The sequence below is a fragment of the Saccopteryx bilineata genome, chromosome 1 (genome assembly GCF_036850765.1).
Source record: "Saccopteryx bilineata isolate mSacBil1 chromosome 1, mSacBil1_pri_phased_curated, whole genome shotgun sequence".
NCBI lineage: Eukaryota > Metazoa > Chordata > Mammalia > Chiroptera > Emballonuridae > Saccopteryx > Saccopteryx bilineata.
The window spans coordinates 284,296,375-284,315,454 of NC_089490.1; the positions used below are offsets into that span (position 1 = coordinate 284,296,375).

The window sequence follows — 19,080 nt, forward strand, 5'->3', positions numbered from 1 at the left end:
GTAATGTGCTGATTACAAAAGCTAAATGAAATGTGTGTTCTTCAAAGCTTATAAATTTCTCTAGACTGATAGACATTCTCTTGCAAAAAAAATCTGCACAGTGAGTTGGCAACACAGCTGGTCTGCATATGAATTATTGTGAATTCCAAATTAATAATGTCCAATGGGATCTTAAATGAGTTTAGAAATAACTAAGGTGGAGAAGAGCAGCTTAACAATTATGACTCCAAATAACCAAAATTGGTGGGGCAAAATTCATTCATGGTCTAGGCAAGAAAGGGTGATATTCCTTTTCATTTGTGTAACATATTATTTATTTGTCATCATGCATGTAACATTAATGAAAACATTAATTTCCTGTATTTCTAGATTTAGAACAAGATTCTTAGCAAGCTGCTGCCAATTTCATGGGTATTAGTAAATGTTTTCAGCCCACAGAGTATGTTCCTTAGCATGAGGTGATGTCCAGGCCTGTGGTGGATAAAGCATCAACCTGGAATGCTAAGGTCACCATTTCAAAACCCTGGGCTTGCCAGGTCAAGGCACATATGACAAGCAATCAATGAACAGCTAGAGTGAAGCAACTACTTCTTGTTACCCCCAATCTCTCTCTGTCAATAAAATCTTAAAAAAAAAAAAGTTCCTGACCTTCCTTGACCTTCTCTGTTTTCTCATCTGTAAACTAAGAATGCTACCTACTTCAAGGTGGAGGGAAAAAATGGTACATGAAAGCACCTTATACTCACTAACACATAAATTCACACCCTGGAAAGCGGAAGAACAGATCAAGTGTAGGTCCAGTCCGCAGACACGCAGGGGCACCAGCACAGCTGCCACAGGCTTCAGAAACATGCAAGGAGAGGGAATAGATTATGTTCTCACTTTTAATCCTAGTCTTTAAAAACAAACACAACCTCACTGAGATATACTCACATACACCCCCCACACTAGGGTGTACAATTCATCAGCTTTTAGAAGATTCAGAGTTGTGCTACAATCACACAATTTCGATCCCAGTCTTGACGTCTCAAGCTAAAGATGGACAGAAACTTGCAAGGGCCCGGTTATCTTGAGGATCCTCACGGGACAGAATTCACACAAGCCATGGCAGCCAGCAGCAGCATCCCCTGCCGACCTTGTGCAGAAGGAGAACCTTCACACCATCACACAGGCAGCCCGTCAGCGCAGACAACCACTGTCTTTAAGACAATAGGCGCAGTGTAGAAATACCCATGGGGATTGGATTACACATCTGGACTTAGCAAAAACTTAACTTCAGGTTAATTTGGATTAATTTTAGATTTAATCAAAAGGGATTGTGAATAAAAATTTGGAGAAACAAAAGAACTAGGTCAACAATTGTCCCTACAGGGAAATGTAAAATGGTCAAACGTGAAGTTAAGGATACCAGCATTCCTGAGGTCTTAGGCTTGTACCTTTGTTTGGTGGGTCCCACCTGCTTCCCCAATGTGATGGGCAGGAGACATCAGGAAAGGGACCTGCGGCTGGGAGAGGAACAAAATGCGGCACACTGGAAACAATCAGTGCAGGAATGGGCGGGAGGCCCGAGGGAGCCAGACTACAGAGAGATGGCCAAACCCCAAGGAGAGAATGAGCAGGAAACAGACATCTCCATACCTTCATAGACCACCAAGCAGCCCCCCCCCCCAAATAAGTACATTGTCATGTTTCTCATCTGGTTCATTCAACTATGAGATTAAGGAGATGATACTTAAATCTCATCGATCCCCCCAATAGAATTTTACTACAAAAAAAGCAAAAAACTGAATTGTATAAAATCATGATGTAGTGAGAGTGGGTTGTTTCACAAACCCAGAATCAGAACTAAGAAAGTATCTCCCGAAGCCTGAAGTAGGAATTAAATAAGTGGCGGAAGTATTTTATAGGTCAGCAAAGATACTGTGCACACCCCCGACACAGGTAAAAATGCTCAAAATTAAAAGGGGATGGATGTAAACAAGGTCCACTCTGGTGCCGGGCTGGTATGGTGACGGCAGCTGGGAGACAAGCAGCTTTCAGCTCCGGGGAGCCTTAAGCGCCATGTAGGGGGCACACTGGACCCCTTAGCAGAGGTCAGGAGCAATGAACTAGGTTTATCATGTTGAGTGAATGGAAAGTTACACGTAAATTAAAAACAAACCTCGTACAAAGCACTGCCTCATTTTCCCAGGACACAGATTTAAAATGTGTGCCCCTTGTGTAAGGAGGATGTTAGAAAACAGGATAACCAGGGAGCCCTCCATGTGGACAATGGACCAGGCACAAGGGAAATAAAATGAACTCAACTCTGCATCCCAAGTTTAAAGGACATGAATCTAGTAAATGAGGGCCGGTGAACACACGGTTAAGGACCAGCATGGCCTCCTGGCAGCCTGACCCCCACTGCTCAAAGGGAACACTGCTCTGACCAGACATGAGCCACCCACTGTGGCACCGGTTTGATCAATCAGGGAGAACTGTAGCACTTACTTTACAGCAAGGACTGTGTAAGTGATGGGTCCTCTGATTTATTTAACCCCAAAAGCTTGTGAGATAGTAAACATCTTGTTTTACAGACTGAAAACACCAAGTCAGTTTTCCAAAGTCAGAGGTAGCTCAATGGATTTGAACTTCATGTTTATCACTGTTTCCTCTCAATCACCTAAACTGAGAATCTCTTTGGATTTCACCCCGAGGTAATTTGTTTCTAAAACGAGAGCTAAACGCTTTAGATTTATTTCCTTCCTAAACTAAAAGCTCAAGCAGCAGCAGCACCAGAAACCAAGCAAGTGCATAGCATGGTCACTCTTGTCCGTTCACATTTTGAAATAAAGAACCTCACAGCACGCCACTGACGTGCTCTTTAACTGAGCCTGCATTCAAGGAGCATGCCCAGAAGAGACTTTCACTACCTTGCGAGCCATGATGCATTCAAATGAGCGACATTCCACATAGCCCGCTTATACAGGTTCTAGTGCTATATGATCTGATATGTTATTTTTCTGAAAGCTAAACTTTGAAACAAGTCACTCCTGAGTTTCCCATATTGTTCTGACAACCACAAATCAGATACAAGCTGAGGCCACAGACATGCCCAGCAGTAGTGCAAATCCTGAGTCCAGCAGATACACGGCTCACTTTGTGAAAACAGAACCTTTAAATCCTGTCCAGAAATGACTTGAAAGCCAATTTGATTCTGCCTTTTATTAAGAGGTCAGAACAGATGAAGTACAGGGAGAATTGGCAGCAAAAAGGCCATCACACAGCCCTGTTTCCGCTGGTCCCGAGGCAGGAAGGACACTGAGCAGGAGACGGACGGCTCAGTCTCCGGCAGGCCCTTAGAACATCACTTGGGCCCTAAAGTGCATCTGCTTAGTGGCATTGTTCTTCATTTGGGTCTTCAGTAACCATTTTGACTTCATCCTTTGGACATACTGCATGTCCCGCTTGTTCATAAGAGCAGCTCCTGCAGTTGGAAAGGAGATAAGAAATGAGGCAAACATCTGTTATTTGTGATCAGAGAAAAACCAATCTTTGCAGAGAATCTCAAACTTAGTTTGGGGTTCTTATATTTAAAGAAAAGTAGCTAACTTGGGATCTCCATGCAGTGGGGCAGGGTTTTAAGTGCACCCTGGAATTGCATAGCAGAACTTCTATATATAGATACTTTTCTCTTGTGTATGCAAGAGGGATGGACCTCTTTAGTTTTCATCATCTGGAAAGGGTCTATAAGCCCAAAAGGTAAAGTCCCGTTGATCTAATAGAATAGAGAAAAGCAGAGACTACAAATCAAATCAGACAGCTGAGAAGTATCCGGTAAAGTCAGGGTCTGCTAGTTTTAAGTGGCCCCAGGTCACAATGCCACCAAGCAGATGCACTCTAGAACCCAAGTGATATTTTAAGGGTCTGCTGCAGCCTGAGCTGTCTATCTCCTGCTTGGTGTCCTTGCCTGGGGACCAGCGGAAGCAGGACTGTATGACAGCCTTTCTGCTGCTACTTCTCCCCGCACTTCACCAGTTCTGACCTCATCATAAAAGCCTGCAGGTGGCCACAGTGAAGGAAACCAAATGTATACATACACACAGTGGCACTGAAAATGGATTTTAGTTGAACATAGCTTTCCAGCCATTAATAAAGAGCTCTTGCCTGGCCTGTGGTGGCGCAGTGGACAGAGCATCGACTTGGAATGCTGAGGTCACTAGTTCGAAAACCAGGACTTGCCTGGTCAAGGCACATATGATAAGCAACAAGCAAGTAATGAACAACTACTGTGAAGCAACTATGAGTTGCTATTTTTCATTCCCCACCCCCGTAAAATCAATAAATAAAAACGGTGACAGAAAAAAATTTTACTTTAGGCAATGGGCACACAATGCAATCAATATTTCTAGTGGATTAAAAAGCTTTGGTACATATATACTATGGAATACTACTCAGCCATAAGAAATGATGACATCGGATCATTTACAACAACATGGATGGACCTTGATAACATTATACTGAGTGAAATAAGTAAATCAGAAAAACTAAGAACTATACCAGGGGTCCTCAAACTTTTTACCCAGGGGGCCAGTTCACTGTCCCTCAGACCGTTGGAGGGCCAGACTATAAAAAAACTATGAACAAATCCCTATGCACATTGCACATATCTTATTTTAAAGTAAAAAAACAAAATGGGAACAAATACAATATTTAAAATAAAGAACAAGTAAATTTAAATCAACAAACTGACCAGTATAGTATTTCAATGGGAACTATGCTCCTCTCACTGACCACCAATGAAAGAGGTGCCCCTTCTGGAAGTGCGGCGGGGGCCGGATAAATGGCCTAAGGGGGCCACATGCGGCCCGCAGGCCATAGTTTGGGGACCCCTGAACTATACATAGGTGGGACATAAAAATGAGACTCAGAGACATGGACAAGCGTGTGATGGTAACGGGGTAAGGGGGAGGAGGAGAGGGAGGAGGGTGGGGAGGAGAGGGGAACAAAAAAAACCAGATAGAAGGTGACGGAAGACAATTTGACTTTGGGTGAGGGGTATGCAACATAATCAAATATCAAAATAATCTGGAGATGTTTTCTCTGAATATATGTACCCTGATTTATCAATGTCACCCATTAAAATTAAAAAAACAAACAACAAAAAAAACATTTCAAATGGTATAAAGATGTTCACCTGAAACCTATGTAATTATTGATCAATGTCACCCATTAATTTCAAAATAAAAATTGAAATTAAAAAAAAAAAAGTTCTCTTATAATCACCACATTCCTCCAGTGGATTGATGTTTTCCCAGAACAACTAAGGACTGAACTTCATATAGCAGACATATCATAATGGCTTTATAATTTCATACTGATGATGGTCACAGAATAATAGTTTCAGTGGCCTGCTTTATTCCTCTGACTCTTACTAAGTTTTCTATGGGAAAGTTACAGAAAGGAGTGATAGCTACACTTGATTGTGTGCATGTACTGTATCACACATACACTAATATTTAACCCGCACAATTCTACAAGGTAGGTCCTATTACTGTCATCACCATTTTATAAACGAGGGGGAAGCGGTGTGAGGGGAACTACCCATGCTGACCACGTAAGAACCTACAAGCATATCTTACAGGTCATGTTTGACTTCACTGGCTCCACCATTTGCCACAAGGATACTATTTAACTCTTATGTGTAACCTCCAGTATAATTTCAACCTTTGATGATTACTAAATATTTTTATTTGGAAATTATCTTCTTAAAAAGTTAATGGCATATATGCAGTTTCACAGTTACTGTGACAGGAATAAGAAGCTTTTAAGTCACAGAACTTCCGGCTTACTTTCATAAACATATCAAGTGGTAAGGGAAGCCAAAGAGCCAAGAGGCTGAGTTTCCCCCAGGGAGAACCACAAAGACAGTATGAATGGGGACTGTCCCCCGGACCCCTGCTCCGAAACGAGGCCGTGGGCTGGTGTGTGGCTTCCACACCGACATACCTGTGCCGCCAGTCCACCCCAGTGCTCTGTACTGCTGGAGCACCCGGCCCACCGCCTTCTGGTTCTTGGCAACTGCCACAGCTCTCGACAAGCCAAATCGTTGTCTGTAGTATCGCATCAAGGAGCGATGACCCACTCTGGCACCTGTTTTCCAAAAGAACAATATTTAAACACTGAGTTGGATAGTTTTCCAAGCCAGGGCTATAAAGCACGGGTTTTCCAAATCAGACCTCACAGGGCACCAACGGAAAGCGACGCACCAGAGGAAGCAGTGCTCCATCTGCTGAGAAAAGGTGAAGCAGCATATTTAAAACAGAAAGGAAACCAAAAAGCAGAGCAATTTTTACAAATAAGAATAGCAAGTCACTTTAAAGTGAAAAACTCAGCATCTTGTACATATATGCAATATGCCTCCCTAGAAACTCACACAGCAACACCTAGTAATACAGACAATAGGGCCCTTGGAGGTAAGGGATTCCATTTCCAATTCTTTGTAATAAGAAGAATATTAAGCACAGAGAATAGTCTTGATGTGTAGGCCTACAAGCTGCAGTCTGGGTCTAGAACAGAAACCATTCCACCTTTCCTTTGCATTAAGGTCTCTACAGCAGTGCTTCACAAACAGGGGCAGCTTGACTCCAACGACATCGGGCAACAACTGGAGACGCTGGCTGCTACAGCTAGAGGTTGGAGAAAAAAATCTAGTGCAGTGGTTTTCAACATTTTATACTTGGCGACCAGTGAAAATAGAATTATTTCAGAAACCACTAAGGCAGAAATCACCCTGAGCATAAGCGAATTAGACTAAGGTCACTGGATCCATAATCTTCATACATCAGGGTGATTAACCCTTTCACGGACCAGTACGAAATTTCTGGCAGATTGGTCTGTGAACCAGCAGTTGAAACACACTGAATAAAAGTCAAGAATAGAGCTAAACATCCTGCAATACACAGGATAACCCTCCACATCAAAGAATTACCTGGCCCAAAATGTCAATCGTGCCTGACAAAACTGCCCTATCGCTTTCCAACCGGTGGCAATCACCAGGTGAACTAGCATCTTAAAAGATGATTAAGTTGAATTCTCTCTACAGCTTTTGCTTATTTAGAAGGATCTGGTAAAACTATGCAAGTCAATCGTGCTTCCAGAAGTGAATCTATATTGACTATCTGATTCGTTACAGGAAAAGTGCGCTGACCAGTATCTTTTAGCTGCACAGCAGGAGAAAGGCAAGGGCAGGCCTCCGTGATGACACCAGGCTCCAGCAGAGCAGTGGCTCAACACGTGACCCCGAGCCAGTGCTGTCAGCATCACTGAGCGTTTAGTACAAGTGGTGTTTTCACAAAAATATTAATTAGAATATAAGTAATCAAACACCTTTCCAAACAGATATAAACATGTAGAAATTTAACAACAGCTTATACACTGGGCATAAAACAGTTATTTCTGCTGCAAGTGACTAAAGGTAATATGGCTAGGTAGAACCATGTGGACAGCTAGGAAAGTTTGACATCTACATATATAAAACAGATTTCATTCATATTTCATTCAGAATCCTCTGTGTAAAAGACCAAGAACAGGACAGTATAAATATGGCAAGTAACTGTATTTGCTCTTAGGATCTAGACCTTTAATTTACATGAAAAAAATTCTGTCAGGTAGGTTATTTTCTTTTAAGTCCCTCCACCTGCAAGCTACCTGCAAACAGTTTGTCTGCTACACAGGTATGGAAAAGTAGTACCTCCAGTTGATTGTTTTGTCATCAGACTCAAGAAATGACAAAGAGAAACATCCAAATCAAAGATGATTCGGTCTCTGAACACCAGTATGGATGAAAGCATGTCTCCCTGACCCTGACTGTTCTGGCAGCTTGAGAGTTAACAAAATTCCTAGATCACAAAAGTGAGTGGGACACCGCGGACGGACAGAGACTCAGCTTAAATGGAGGCTCTAGCAGGCAAAGGCCAGCACTGTTTATTGTGATTTTCTAATTATAATGGCAGGTCAAAATGCTCCAGGTTTGTAATAATGACTGCCTCAAAATCATTAAATGATAATGCTGGTCATTAGTACATAATAAATCAATAATTTATTTTCTTAAGCAGCATTTGGAAATACATATTTATAGAAGTTTTGCTTTTTAAAGCATACTTGAAGAGGTTTTATTTCTCAATGCCAAGGTCCCAACAGGTGGCCCAAGAGACGCAAGCATGCAGTGTTTGGAGCCACCCCTGTGTGTGTCAATGACAGTGAGCACCTGATATTAAGCACCAAGTATAATGTGCTGAGAACAGCTCAACCTGAAGGGCCTCGTCAAGAAAATTATTTTTAGAACACACTGTGACAGCCCAATATATCACAGATGGGTTATGTCTGAGTTATGGTGAAGCCACAACCTGTCCACTTATCAGTCACCACAGCAACCACTCCTCAGAGAACTGTCCACTCCTACTTAGCAAACAGCCTAACAACCAATGACATTAAACAGTGGGGAAAAAGTATCTCCAACTGTAATTTTCCTCAGTTTACCTATCTCCTGTGAATCCACCAACAATTGCATCTGGAGAGTCAGCTGCTAACTAGATGTGCTTTACACATCAACTTATTCCACAGGAAATGAAGAGCAAAGACCTAAAGCACGGGAGCCAGACTAGTTCTCAAAACAATGCCCACAGTGCCCTCTACCGGGTGCTCTTTGTCACTGGCTCTGGGATCAGCTACTTGATCTGAATGAACTAAATTTATGGTATCACAACTAATGTTTTTGAAACCAGATTAAAGCCAAATCTGCCAAGCTTAGTGGATAAAATTTCTTTAAGCTCTTTACGTTAGAATCTTTCTCAATTTTAGTTTAATGCTAACATCCATGCAAACCCTTCCCAAGAAAAAAGCTAAGAACCTTTGGGATAAGGCAATACTTGGCTGTTGGTTAGGTCTCTCCTGAGCCTACCTAAGAGTCCAGTATTTTGTAGCACTCAACAACAAACCAGTTACCTCACTACTTCTAAGTCTTAGTCATAGAGCTGTCCTGAGGTGTATTAGCCAATACTGTACAATAAATGGCTCAGCAAGTGATCTGCAGGTGTGACCAAGGAAACCGAGGCTTTAAAAACCAATATTGGCCTGACCAGAGGCAGTGCAGTGGACACAGTGTTGGCCTGGAATGCTGAAGTCCCAGGTTCAAAACCCCGAGGTCACCAGCTTGAGCACAGGACCATCAACACAATCACATCGTCGTTGGCTTGAAACCTAAGGTCACTGGCTTGAGCAAGGGGATACTGCAGGGGTCAGGAACCTTTTTAGCTGAGAGAGCCATGAACGCCACATATTTTAAAATGTAATTCCATGAGAGCCATACAACAGTGTACGTTACGCATTATCCAATAAAAATTTGGTGTTGTCCCGAGGACAGCTGTGATTGGCTCCAGCCACCCGCAACCATGAACATGAGCAGTAGGAAATGAACGGATTATAATACATGAGAATGTTACACACACACACACACACACACACACACACACACACACGGTCTACCGGAAAGTTCTGTCCGTTTCTATCACAAGTTTCGACACGTAAGCACATGTTTATTTGGTGCATGTATGCCTCTCTATTTTTATCACTTAATGTATACATACTGATGTAGCAAATTAACTAAAAGTTGATTCACGTTAGTCTTATGTGTGAAGCGATAGTGTACCCATGGCTACTGATAAAGTTCATTTACACCACTGTATTGTATATGAATTTCAACAAGGAAGAAATGCTAGGGCCCTGGTCGGTTGGCTCAGCGGTAGAGCGTTGGCCTAGCGTGCGGAGGACCTGGGTTCGATTCCCGGCCAGGGCACATAGGAGAAGCGCCCATTTGCTTCTCCACCCCTCCGCCGCGCTTTCCTCTCTGTCTCTCTCGTCCCCTCCCGCAGCCAAGGCTCCATTGGAGCAAAGATGGCCCGGGCGCTGGGGATGGCTCTGTGGCCTCTGCCCCAGGTGCTAGAGTGGCTCTGGTCGCAACATGGCGACGCCCAGGATGGGCAGAGCATCGCCCCCTGGTGGGCAGAGCGTCGCCCCTGGTGGGCGTGCCGGGTGGATCCCGGTCGGGCGCATGCGGGAGTCTGTCTGACTGTCTCTCCCTGTTTCCAGCTTCAGAAAAATGAAAAAAAAAAAAATAATAAATAAAAAATAAAAAAAAAATAAAAAAAAAAAGAAATGCTATAGAAGCATGTATAAATTTATTGAAAGTGTTTGGTGAAGGTACAGTTTCTGATAGGACATGCAGAAGATGGTTCAAAAAATTTGAAACAGGTGATTTCGACCTTTCTGATAAGCCACGTTCTGGGCAACCATCTTTGATCGATGATGATGTTGTTAAGACCATGTTGGAGCAAGATCCTTTTCTCACAACATGGGAGATCGCAGAAAGGCTTAATTCAGCTCAGCAAACCATTTCGGACCATATTTGGAAGATAGGATTTGGTGTGAAAATATATTATTTAATAAAGTTTATTGATGGTAAGAAAAATTTGTATTTTGTTTTATTCCAAAAACAGACAGAACTTTCTGGTAGACCATATATATATATATATTTTTTTTTTTTTTTTCTGAAGTTGGAAACGTGGAGGCAGTCAGACAGACTCCCGCATGCGCTGTTCTGTTGCATCCAGAGCCATTCTAGCATCTGAGGCAGAGGCCATGGAGCCATCCTTAGCGCCTGGGCCAACTTTGCTCCAATGGAGCCTTGGCTGCGGGAGGGGAAGAGAGAGACAGAGAGGAAGGAGAGGGGGAGGGGTGGAGAAGCAGATGGGCACTTCTCCTGTGTGCCCTGGCCGGGAATCGAACCCAGGACTCCTGCACGCCAGGCCGACGCTCTACCACTAAGCCAACCAGCCAGGGCCAAGAATGTTTTATATTTTTAACGTTATTATTTTTTTATTCAAGATTGTCTGCGAGCCAGATGTAGCCTTCAGAAGGGCCACATTTGGCTCATGAGCCATAGGTTCCCGACCCCTAGGCTACTGGCTCAACCAGAGCCCCCAATCAAGGCACAAATGCACCACAACTATATACAAGTTGGCACTTCTCATCTTCCTTCCTGTCTCTCTCTAAAAACAAAACAAGCAAACAAACAAAAAACCCCAGTGATATCGGTCTTTCAGCTCATCTCACACCACTTTCTTTCACTGCCTAATGACATAGAGGCGAAGCAATATGTTCCCAGTACTACAGGCAAACATGATTCCAAGCCCCTAAGACTTGTTGTAAAAATAAAATGAACTGATCAGGAAATACAAGGTATTTTTAGAATCTTTTTCTGTGTGTGTGTGTGTGTGTGTGTGAGACAGAGATAGAGAGAGACAGAAAGAGGGACAGATAGGGACAGACAGACAGAAAGGGAGAGATATGAGAAGCATCAATTCTTCATTGCAGCACCTTAGTTGTTCATTGCTTTCTCCTATGTGCCTTGACCAAAGGGCTAAGCAGATTGAGTGACCCCTTGCTCAAGCCAGTGACCTTGGATTCAAGCTGGTGAGCTATGCTCAAACCAGATGAGCCCACACTCAAGGTGACCTCAAGGTTTTGAACCTGGGTCCTCCGGATTTTGAACCTGAGTCTTTGCGTACCAGTCCGACACTCTACCCACTGTGCCACCATCTGATTAGGCTAGGATCTTATTATCTCTACCATTTATTCTCTTTCATTGGTACAGGTGTCTTGAGCAGTCTCCTATTCTCCTCAGCTAATCATAACACTATGAACAATAATGGGTGCTTCCCTTATTCACGGCTTCTCTTCAATTTTACAAACCTGAGTTAGAGTCCCACAATTATGAATACTGTTCCCCAAATATAAGACAGAATTCAAACTCTAAGCCTCTTCCCTACAATAAGAAACAGGCAACCTGGGCACTGTCAATCAGACAGACCCAGGTCAGACTCCCATTTGGAAGCCTGAGCAATATGAGAAAACAGGAAATCAGTTCAAAGAATAACAGTAAGGTCAAGATTAACAAGAAAAACCTAGATGGGGCCAAAATTGATAAATACAACAGAACAGGTCTACAATTCTGAAAAGAAAACAATGACAGAGCACTCTGATCAAAATAGAGGTGAGCAAAAGCAGCGATCCAATGTAAACAAAACGGCCAACACAGAGCTAAGTAGCAACCTTCAGAGGGTGCCACACACCCGAGAACAGAAACATTCATTTTGTTCTCCCCTCCGTACGGAAAAGACTGCAGGGAACGTGCCTCTCCAACAGTCTCACTGGCATCAAGCTACTTAGTTCTGACAAATGCACACACCAGAAGGTAGAATCAGCTCCATGGTTTCATCATCATAATCCAAGGTCTTTTCTGGGGGAAACAGGTCGGTCTCCTCAGGCTCCTCCCCTTCTTTGTGATCTGGGTAGCTACTCCTGGAAAACAGGGAAAGGCATTAATAAGCAGATGGATACCTCAAATTTACCTAAAGACATAAATTGTATTTACAAATATGGCAAACCCACTAGCTACCCAAAAGGGGTGATAGAAAGTTGCAGGGTCTGTACGCTGAAAGGTGTGAGGTGAAAATAATTTTTTAGCATTTGCTCTGAAGTAAAAGTATGTAAATGATTTATGAATTCAAAATAGATCAAAGAACTAAATGGAAAATGCAAAACTATAAAACTCCTAGAAGATAATGTAGGAAAAATCTAGACAACTAAGTTTGGTGATGGCTTATTAGGTACCATAACAAAGGCATTATCCATGAAAGAAAAAAATTGATAAAGTAGACTATGTTAAGATTAAAAACATCTGATCCCTGGCCGGTTGGCTCAGGGTAGAGCATTGGCCTGGAGTGTGGAAGTCCCAGGTTTGATTCCTGGTCAAGGCACACAGGAGAAACGTCCATCTACTTTTCCACCCTTCCCCACCTCTCCTTTCTGTCTCTCTTCCCCTCCCACAGCCAAGGCTCCATTGAAGCAAAGTTAGCCTGGGAACTGAGGATGGCTCCATGGCCTCTGCCGCAGGTGCTAGAATGGCTCTGGTTACAATGCTCAGATGGGCAGAGCATCGCCCCCTGGTGGGCATGCCAGGAGGAGACCAGTTAGGCACATGTGGGAGTCTGTCTCTCTGCCTCCATGCTTCTCACTTCAGAAAAAATACAAAAATTAAAAAATAAATAAATAACAATGTCTACTCTGTGAAAAACAATGTCAAGAGAACTAAAATAAAAGCAATAGACAGTAAAAAATATTTTCAGAAGACACATCTGATAAAATACTGCTATCCAAAATATTTTTAACAAAGAGCCTTTAAAACTCAGTAAGAAAACAAACACCCAACCAAAAAACAGTCCAAAGACCTTACAGAAACCTAAGAAGATATACAGCTGGCAAACAGCATGTAAAAAGATGCTCCTCATCATATCATTAGTAAAATGCAAATTAGAACAATGTAATGTTTAAATCTGGTCAAAATGCAGAACACTAGCAACACCAATGCTGGTAACACTAACAATGCCAATGCTGGTGAGAATGTGGAGCAACAGGAAGTCTCATTCACTGCAAGAAGGAATGAAAGGGGATGGTATAACCACTCTGGAAGACAGCTCAGCAGTTCTTTACAAAACTAATGACATATGGTCATGCTCTTGCCATATGGTCCAGAAATCTTACTGCTTCGTATATTCCTAAAGGAGCTAAAAATGACTGTCAACACAAAAAAACCTGCACACATGTTTATAGCAGCTTTGTTCGTAATTACTAAAACTTGGAAGTAAGCAAAATGTCCTTCACTAGGTGAATGGATAAAATTGTGGTACATCCAAATAGGATACAATTTAAACCAAAAAGAAATGAGCTGTCAGCCATAAGACATGAAGAAACCTCAAATGCCTATTACTAAGTGGAAGAAGCCAGTCTGAAAAGACTACATACAGTGTATAATTCAAACTACATGAAGTTATGAAAAAAAAACAAATCTGTGTAGGATGCAATGATCAGTGGGTTCCAGGGTTTGGGGTGGCTGAAAGAGGAGTTTAGGGCAGTGAAACTACTCTACATAATACTATAATGATGGATACATGTCATTACACATCTGTCCAATGTAGAACACCAAAAGTGCAATGTAATGCAAACTATGGACTTTGATAATGATGAGTCAGTGTAGATTCATCTATTGTAACATATGTACAAGTGGAAGGTGTTGATAATGGGGGAGGCCATGCGTATGTGGCAGCAGGGTATAGATTGAAAATTTCTGTATCTGCTGCTCATTTTGCTATGAACCTAAACTTGTACTAATAAAAACTTCTCCCTAGGAAGGTAACCAGAGAGGAAGAAAATGGAGAGCTGAGATGCACCTTTCATCAATTTAACCATTATAACAATAAGTTCTGTCAACTGATGGTTGCCAGATAGAAGAGAGTTGAAGAGAAGGGTGAAACGGGAAAGGGATTAGGATGTATAAATTTCTGGTTATAAAAAGTTGGGGGAGATAAAACAGTCACTGAGATATAAAGTACAGTATAGGGAATATAGTCACTAATGCTGTAATAACTATGTATGGTGTCAGGTACTAGACTTACTGGGGTGATCACTTCGTAAGTTATATAAATGTCTAATCATTATGTTGTACACCTTAAACTAATATAATAGTGTATGTCAATAGTAATTGGAAGATGAAAAAAAAACTTCTTAAGTTCTAAAACGGTGCTGTCCAATAGAACTCTGTGATACAGAAATTTTCTATGACTGTGTCCAAAATGGTAGCTAGTAATCAATGTGCTTTGATATGTAGTTGTGTAACTTAAGAATTATGTTTAAATTTGTAATTTAATTTCTAATTATTTAATAGCCACAAGGACAGTGCAGTTCTAGAAGAATCTCTATGTTCCTAGAAATGTTCACAAATGCATAGACATTAACTGGAGAAATACACATAAAATGTTAACAGTAGACAGAGAACCCCCCCAAAAAACAAAATTTGATCAAACACCTCACAAGAGACATCTAAATGGTTAGTTAATATAGTATATAAAACTGCAGCAGTCACCAGAGAAATGCAAGTTAAAACCACAATGGAATACCCCTATACAGCCAAAGTGACAAAAATGAAAAACTCTCCCTCACTACAAGAGAAATAAGGCAGAAAATGCAAAAGGACAACTGAAAAAGACTAGGACTTTTCTAAACATCTGTATCACGTGGATTATGCACATCTGGCATGGTAATTATACACATCTGCTTGTGTAGCAAACCTGTGCTAGGTCATAGGTATCTTGACACCAGGAATTAGCTATTCAAGAGTACCTAGCACAGATCTGGTGCATGACAGATCAATTATACCAGTTTCGAGTAAAGGGTGAACCACCCATGGGATGATCTCACCATCTAATGCCTGGGAATGTCTTAGTTCAGCAACCTCCCCAACTCCCTTAGGAAGCAGCTTGTGCTTCAAGGACTCTCAGAAAAACCAAAATCTAATTCCTGTGCCTCTGCTCGTAAGGTTAACTGGAAAAACTGAACTCCTGACCATGAAACTGCCAAAAAGCAGTTTTCAAGTCAAATAAATTTCAGTTTGGGACTTGAGACCTTCTTATCAGATCTCTTTATGATATGTGTGTGTTTAACTCTGTTACACTCAGTTTCTTACCTACAAAATGAGAGGGAATAACCACCTCTATAGAAGCGTTATAAGAGATATAAAGAGTATATTATACGGTGCTAGACACATATCAGGCACTGGCACATCTAATATCACATCAATGCAAAGACGATGACTTCACTTTGCTTCACATTACAACCACAGATTTACCTAAAGTCATAGAAGTCTGCAAATTCCAAAGCAGCATCACCATCTGTGAAGAGTTTACAGTGGCTTTTGTCGTTCATGTGCGCTTGTACAGCTTCTGTGGAATAGAAGGACTTCCCTCTCTCATTGCACCACAAGCAAATCTTCCCAACACCAACTTTCTCTCCTGGAAAAACAATTTGAAGAAAAAAGTATGAAAAAAGCTTTTGTGGCCATATTAAATCTCACCATACATCAGCACAATTCAAAATACACACATCAAGTTCTGGTCTACACAAAATAAACGTCATTAAATCCAAGATTGGTGAGAAACATAAAACGAATGTTTCTTTAAGACCTGCCCCCCAATAACGTGCTACTTCTTCATTAAAAGGAAAGCTATTGTACTTACCCAAATACTGAATCAGTCCCTTAAGATCCGAAAGGTACTCTATGTCAGGAATAAAGAAGCTGTGGATTTTAGTCATGTGCGCCACATTCTTCATGAGGGAGCTTGAATGATGGGGACAAAATAAGCAGTCCTTTATAGAGATGGCACCAAGGGGTGCGCTTCCCCCAGCCTCTTCCTCCTCTGCATCCTGCTCCTCCAACTCATCCATCGATTCAGCATCCTCACATTCCAGTTCTTCATCAGAATCAATATCTTCCCAATCTTCAAGCAGAGATTTGATAAACAAGGTTAGTTTAAGGAAAGTAGTAACCACAATAAAAGAAACCACAGATATACAAACATGAGGTGGCAGTGTCATATTTGGGGAGACAGAGTGCTGATTTACCTCCCAGGAGAACCCCTCTCTTTCAAGAGCTCAATTTTAACTATTGCTTTACCACAGACCAATTTGTATGGCTAAGAAATACTTTAATTTTAATTTTCCAGCCCACAGTAAACTCCTGGAAGGAGTCTGCTTCTTTCTCGCGTTTATGTGTTCACATACAATCAATGTAAAAGGATGTGTGATGAAGGAAAGAAGGAATAAATAACTCAAAGTCAAGAAAGCCTGGTTGCTGGCTCCAGCTCCTCAGTTTAGGATAGCTAGCTGATTTTGAACCCCTTGTTTCACTGCTTCAATCAACTAAGTGCAAAGCCACCATAACCAGAAACCCAAGATAATTACATGTCTTCCTTTGCCTATGTTAAAAACCTCCTCATTCAAAACAAACAGACATGGCATCAATTCATTCTACAAGTGTATTAAGGACCTATCTCCCCGGAAGGTTTCAGGCCCTGAATCTACAATAGTAAATGAAACAAACAAAATTCCGGGGAGGATGCTGGACACGTGACCTCGGGAAGCATGGAATCCGCCCTTACCACTTTCCCTTCAAAACGGATCCCTCCGGATTAGCCCCAAAAACCCCCACATAAACCATATATAGATAACACAGAGACGCAAATAACAGTGTGGTGTTAGCCAGAAGGAAAGGGGATGTGAGTAGGTGGAGGTGGACAAATGGCGAGGATAAGGTGGAGTGGGATGCGTGGAAAATGGGTCCTAAAAGAGACTTTGCTTGGGGTGGATGGTGCACGATATGGGGTGTAGATAGTGTTTTATTGGGTTGTACACTTAAAACTTGTAAAGTTTTGCTATCCAATGTCACTCCAATAAATTTAATTAATAAAAAATAAATAAGCCCTGGCCGGTTGGCTCAGTGCTGGAGCATCGGCCTGGCGTGCAGGAGTCCCGGGTTCGATTCCCAGCCAGGGCACACAGGAGAGGCGCCCATCTGCTTCTCCACCCCTCCCCCTCTCCTTCCTCTCTGTCTCTCTCTTCCCCTTCCGCAGCCAAAGCTCCATTGGAGCAAGGATGGCCCAGGCGCTGGGGATGGCTCTGTGGCCTCTGCCCCAGGCGCTAGAGTGGCTCTGGTTGCAACAGAGCATCGCCCCCTGGTGGGCAGAGCGTCGCCCCCTGGTGGGCGTGCCGGGTGGATCCCGGCCGGGCGCATGCGGGAGTCTGTCTGACTGCCTCCCCGTTTCTGGTTTCGGAAAAATGCAAAAAAATAAAATAAACAAACAAATAAATAAACAAATAAAAACGATCCCTCCCTCCTCTAACCTCGAGTATAAATCTGGAAACCAAAGGCGAACCAATTTCCTAGACACACACACACCGCCCCCTAGGGCCCTTACCGTCTCCATCCAGTTCCTCCTCCTCCCCCTGCTGCTTTGCCAGCTTCTTGGCCTGCTGTTCGAACCACTGGAACCGGGGAGGCTTCTCGGCAGGGTCCCGGTCGTCAGTCGCACGTCCCCCACCGGCCGCTGCCACGGGACTCCCGGAGTCCTTAGGCGCCGGGGGGGCCTTCTTGGGAGACGGCTGGGCCTTGATGGCCTGCTGGATGGCCACGTTCATGGCATCCTTGTCCACACTGCTCACGCCCAACCCTTTCTCCAAGTTCTTTTCGTTCATCATCTCCACCTTGCGATTTACCGCCTTCCTCTCCAGCTCCACATGCCGCCGGGACTTGAGGTGGTTTTCGTAGGCGTTGGAGCAGGCGAACTTTTTCCCGCAGGCGGTACAGTAGGTGGCCGTGCCCTTGCTCTCCCGCTCCGCCACGGCCCGCTGCGCCCGCACGCGCTCCTGGAAGCCCTCGGCCGTGACCGGGGCCATGTCAGCCACTTTTCGCTTCAAGTTGTAGCGGTGCCAATCCGTCTTGTAGTGGGCCCGCTGCATCTCCGGGTCCTGGAACGCCACCCGGCAGGTGATGCAGGTGTACGTCGCCATCTCCAGGCGGGAAATAAGAGGCGATGAAGCAGAGATCTAGTGATCAGCGCCCTGCTCCCAAGAGGCGTTCAAACCTTACTTAACTAGCTTCACGGCCCGCAAAGAGTCAGACCGGGCGCCGACTTCCCGACTGGATCTGAGCGAGGAGATGATAACGCGACGGAAGTCACTACCGGCTGCACAGGAAGTCCCGCCTCTCGACCCGCATCTCTTTCAATGAGGAGCCAGGGAAGGCAAGAGCTGCAACTGGCTAATCAGGCCCCGCCTAGTCTGCCTGAAGCGGGTGTTGATTGGGTCAGCCTGTGTTGATTGCTTGCAGGTTCGGGGGTGAATTTTGATTGTGTCCACTAAGTTGGGCGATGGTGATTCAAGGCCTCCGAGACTTCTTGGTTTCTGTCCTTCGTGAGTTCGGGGACGTTGTGACATGGTTTAGGGGAGTGGGGCGTCAAGAGCGGCTTCTTGGCCTGGGAGGACCCTGAGAGTGGTCTTGGCGTCCACGTGACGGTCGGGGCTTTCCGGAGGACCGCGCGCTAAAGCCCCGGCAGCCGGGTGAATAGTGTCACGAAAGCGGGGGCTGCTGTT

At 43.4% G+C, this 19,080-nt stretch overlaps 1 protein-coding gene across 1 annotated transcript; it reads right to left on the reverse strand.

Annotated features, from left to right (window-relative positions):
• Positions 1–3,189: 3,189 nt before the first annotated feature.
• ZNF622 (zinc finger protein 622) lies at positions 3,190–18,685 on the reverse strand. Its single transcript, XM_066243951.1, has 6 exons — positions 17,907–18,685; positions 16,170–16,430; positions 15,782–15,944; positions 12,287–12,399; positions 5,989–6,132; positions 3,190–3,466 (listed from the first exon to the last, which is right to left on the reverse strand). Exons 1-6 carry the CDS (start codon positions 18,496–18,498, stop codon positions 3,339–3,341), a joined length of 1,401 nt encoding a protein of 466 aa, XP_066100048.1. The 5' UTR covers positions 18,499–18,685; the 3' UTR covers positions 3,190–3,338.
• Positions 18,686–19,080: the final 395 nt, after the last annotated feature.

Bases quoted from the DNA above. Each gene is read 5' to 3' on its own strand.
- ZNF622 (XM_066243951.1), bottom strand. From the start codon at position 18,498: ATGGCGACGTACACCTGCATCACCTGCCGGGTGGCGTTCCAGGACCCG. The intron at 16,431-17,906 runs GTAAGGGCCCTA...CTCTGCTTGAAG, and splicing joins GGAGGAACTGGATGGAGACG to ATTGGGAAGATATTGATTCT. The intron at 12,400-15,781 runs GTAAATCTGTGG...CCTGTTTTCCAG, and splicing joins GCAGACTTCTATGACTTTAG to GAGTAGCTACCCAGATCACA.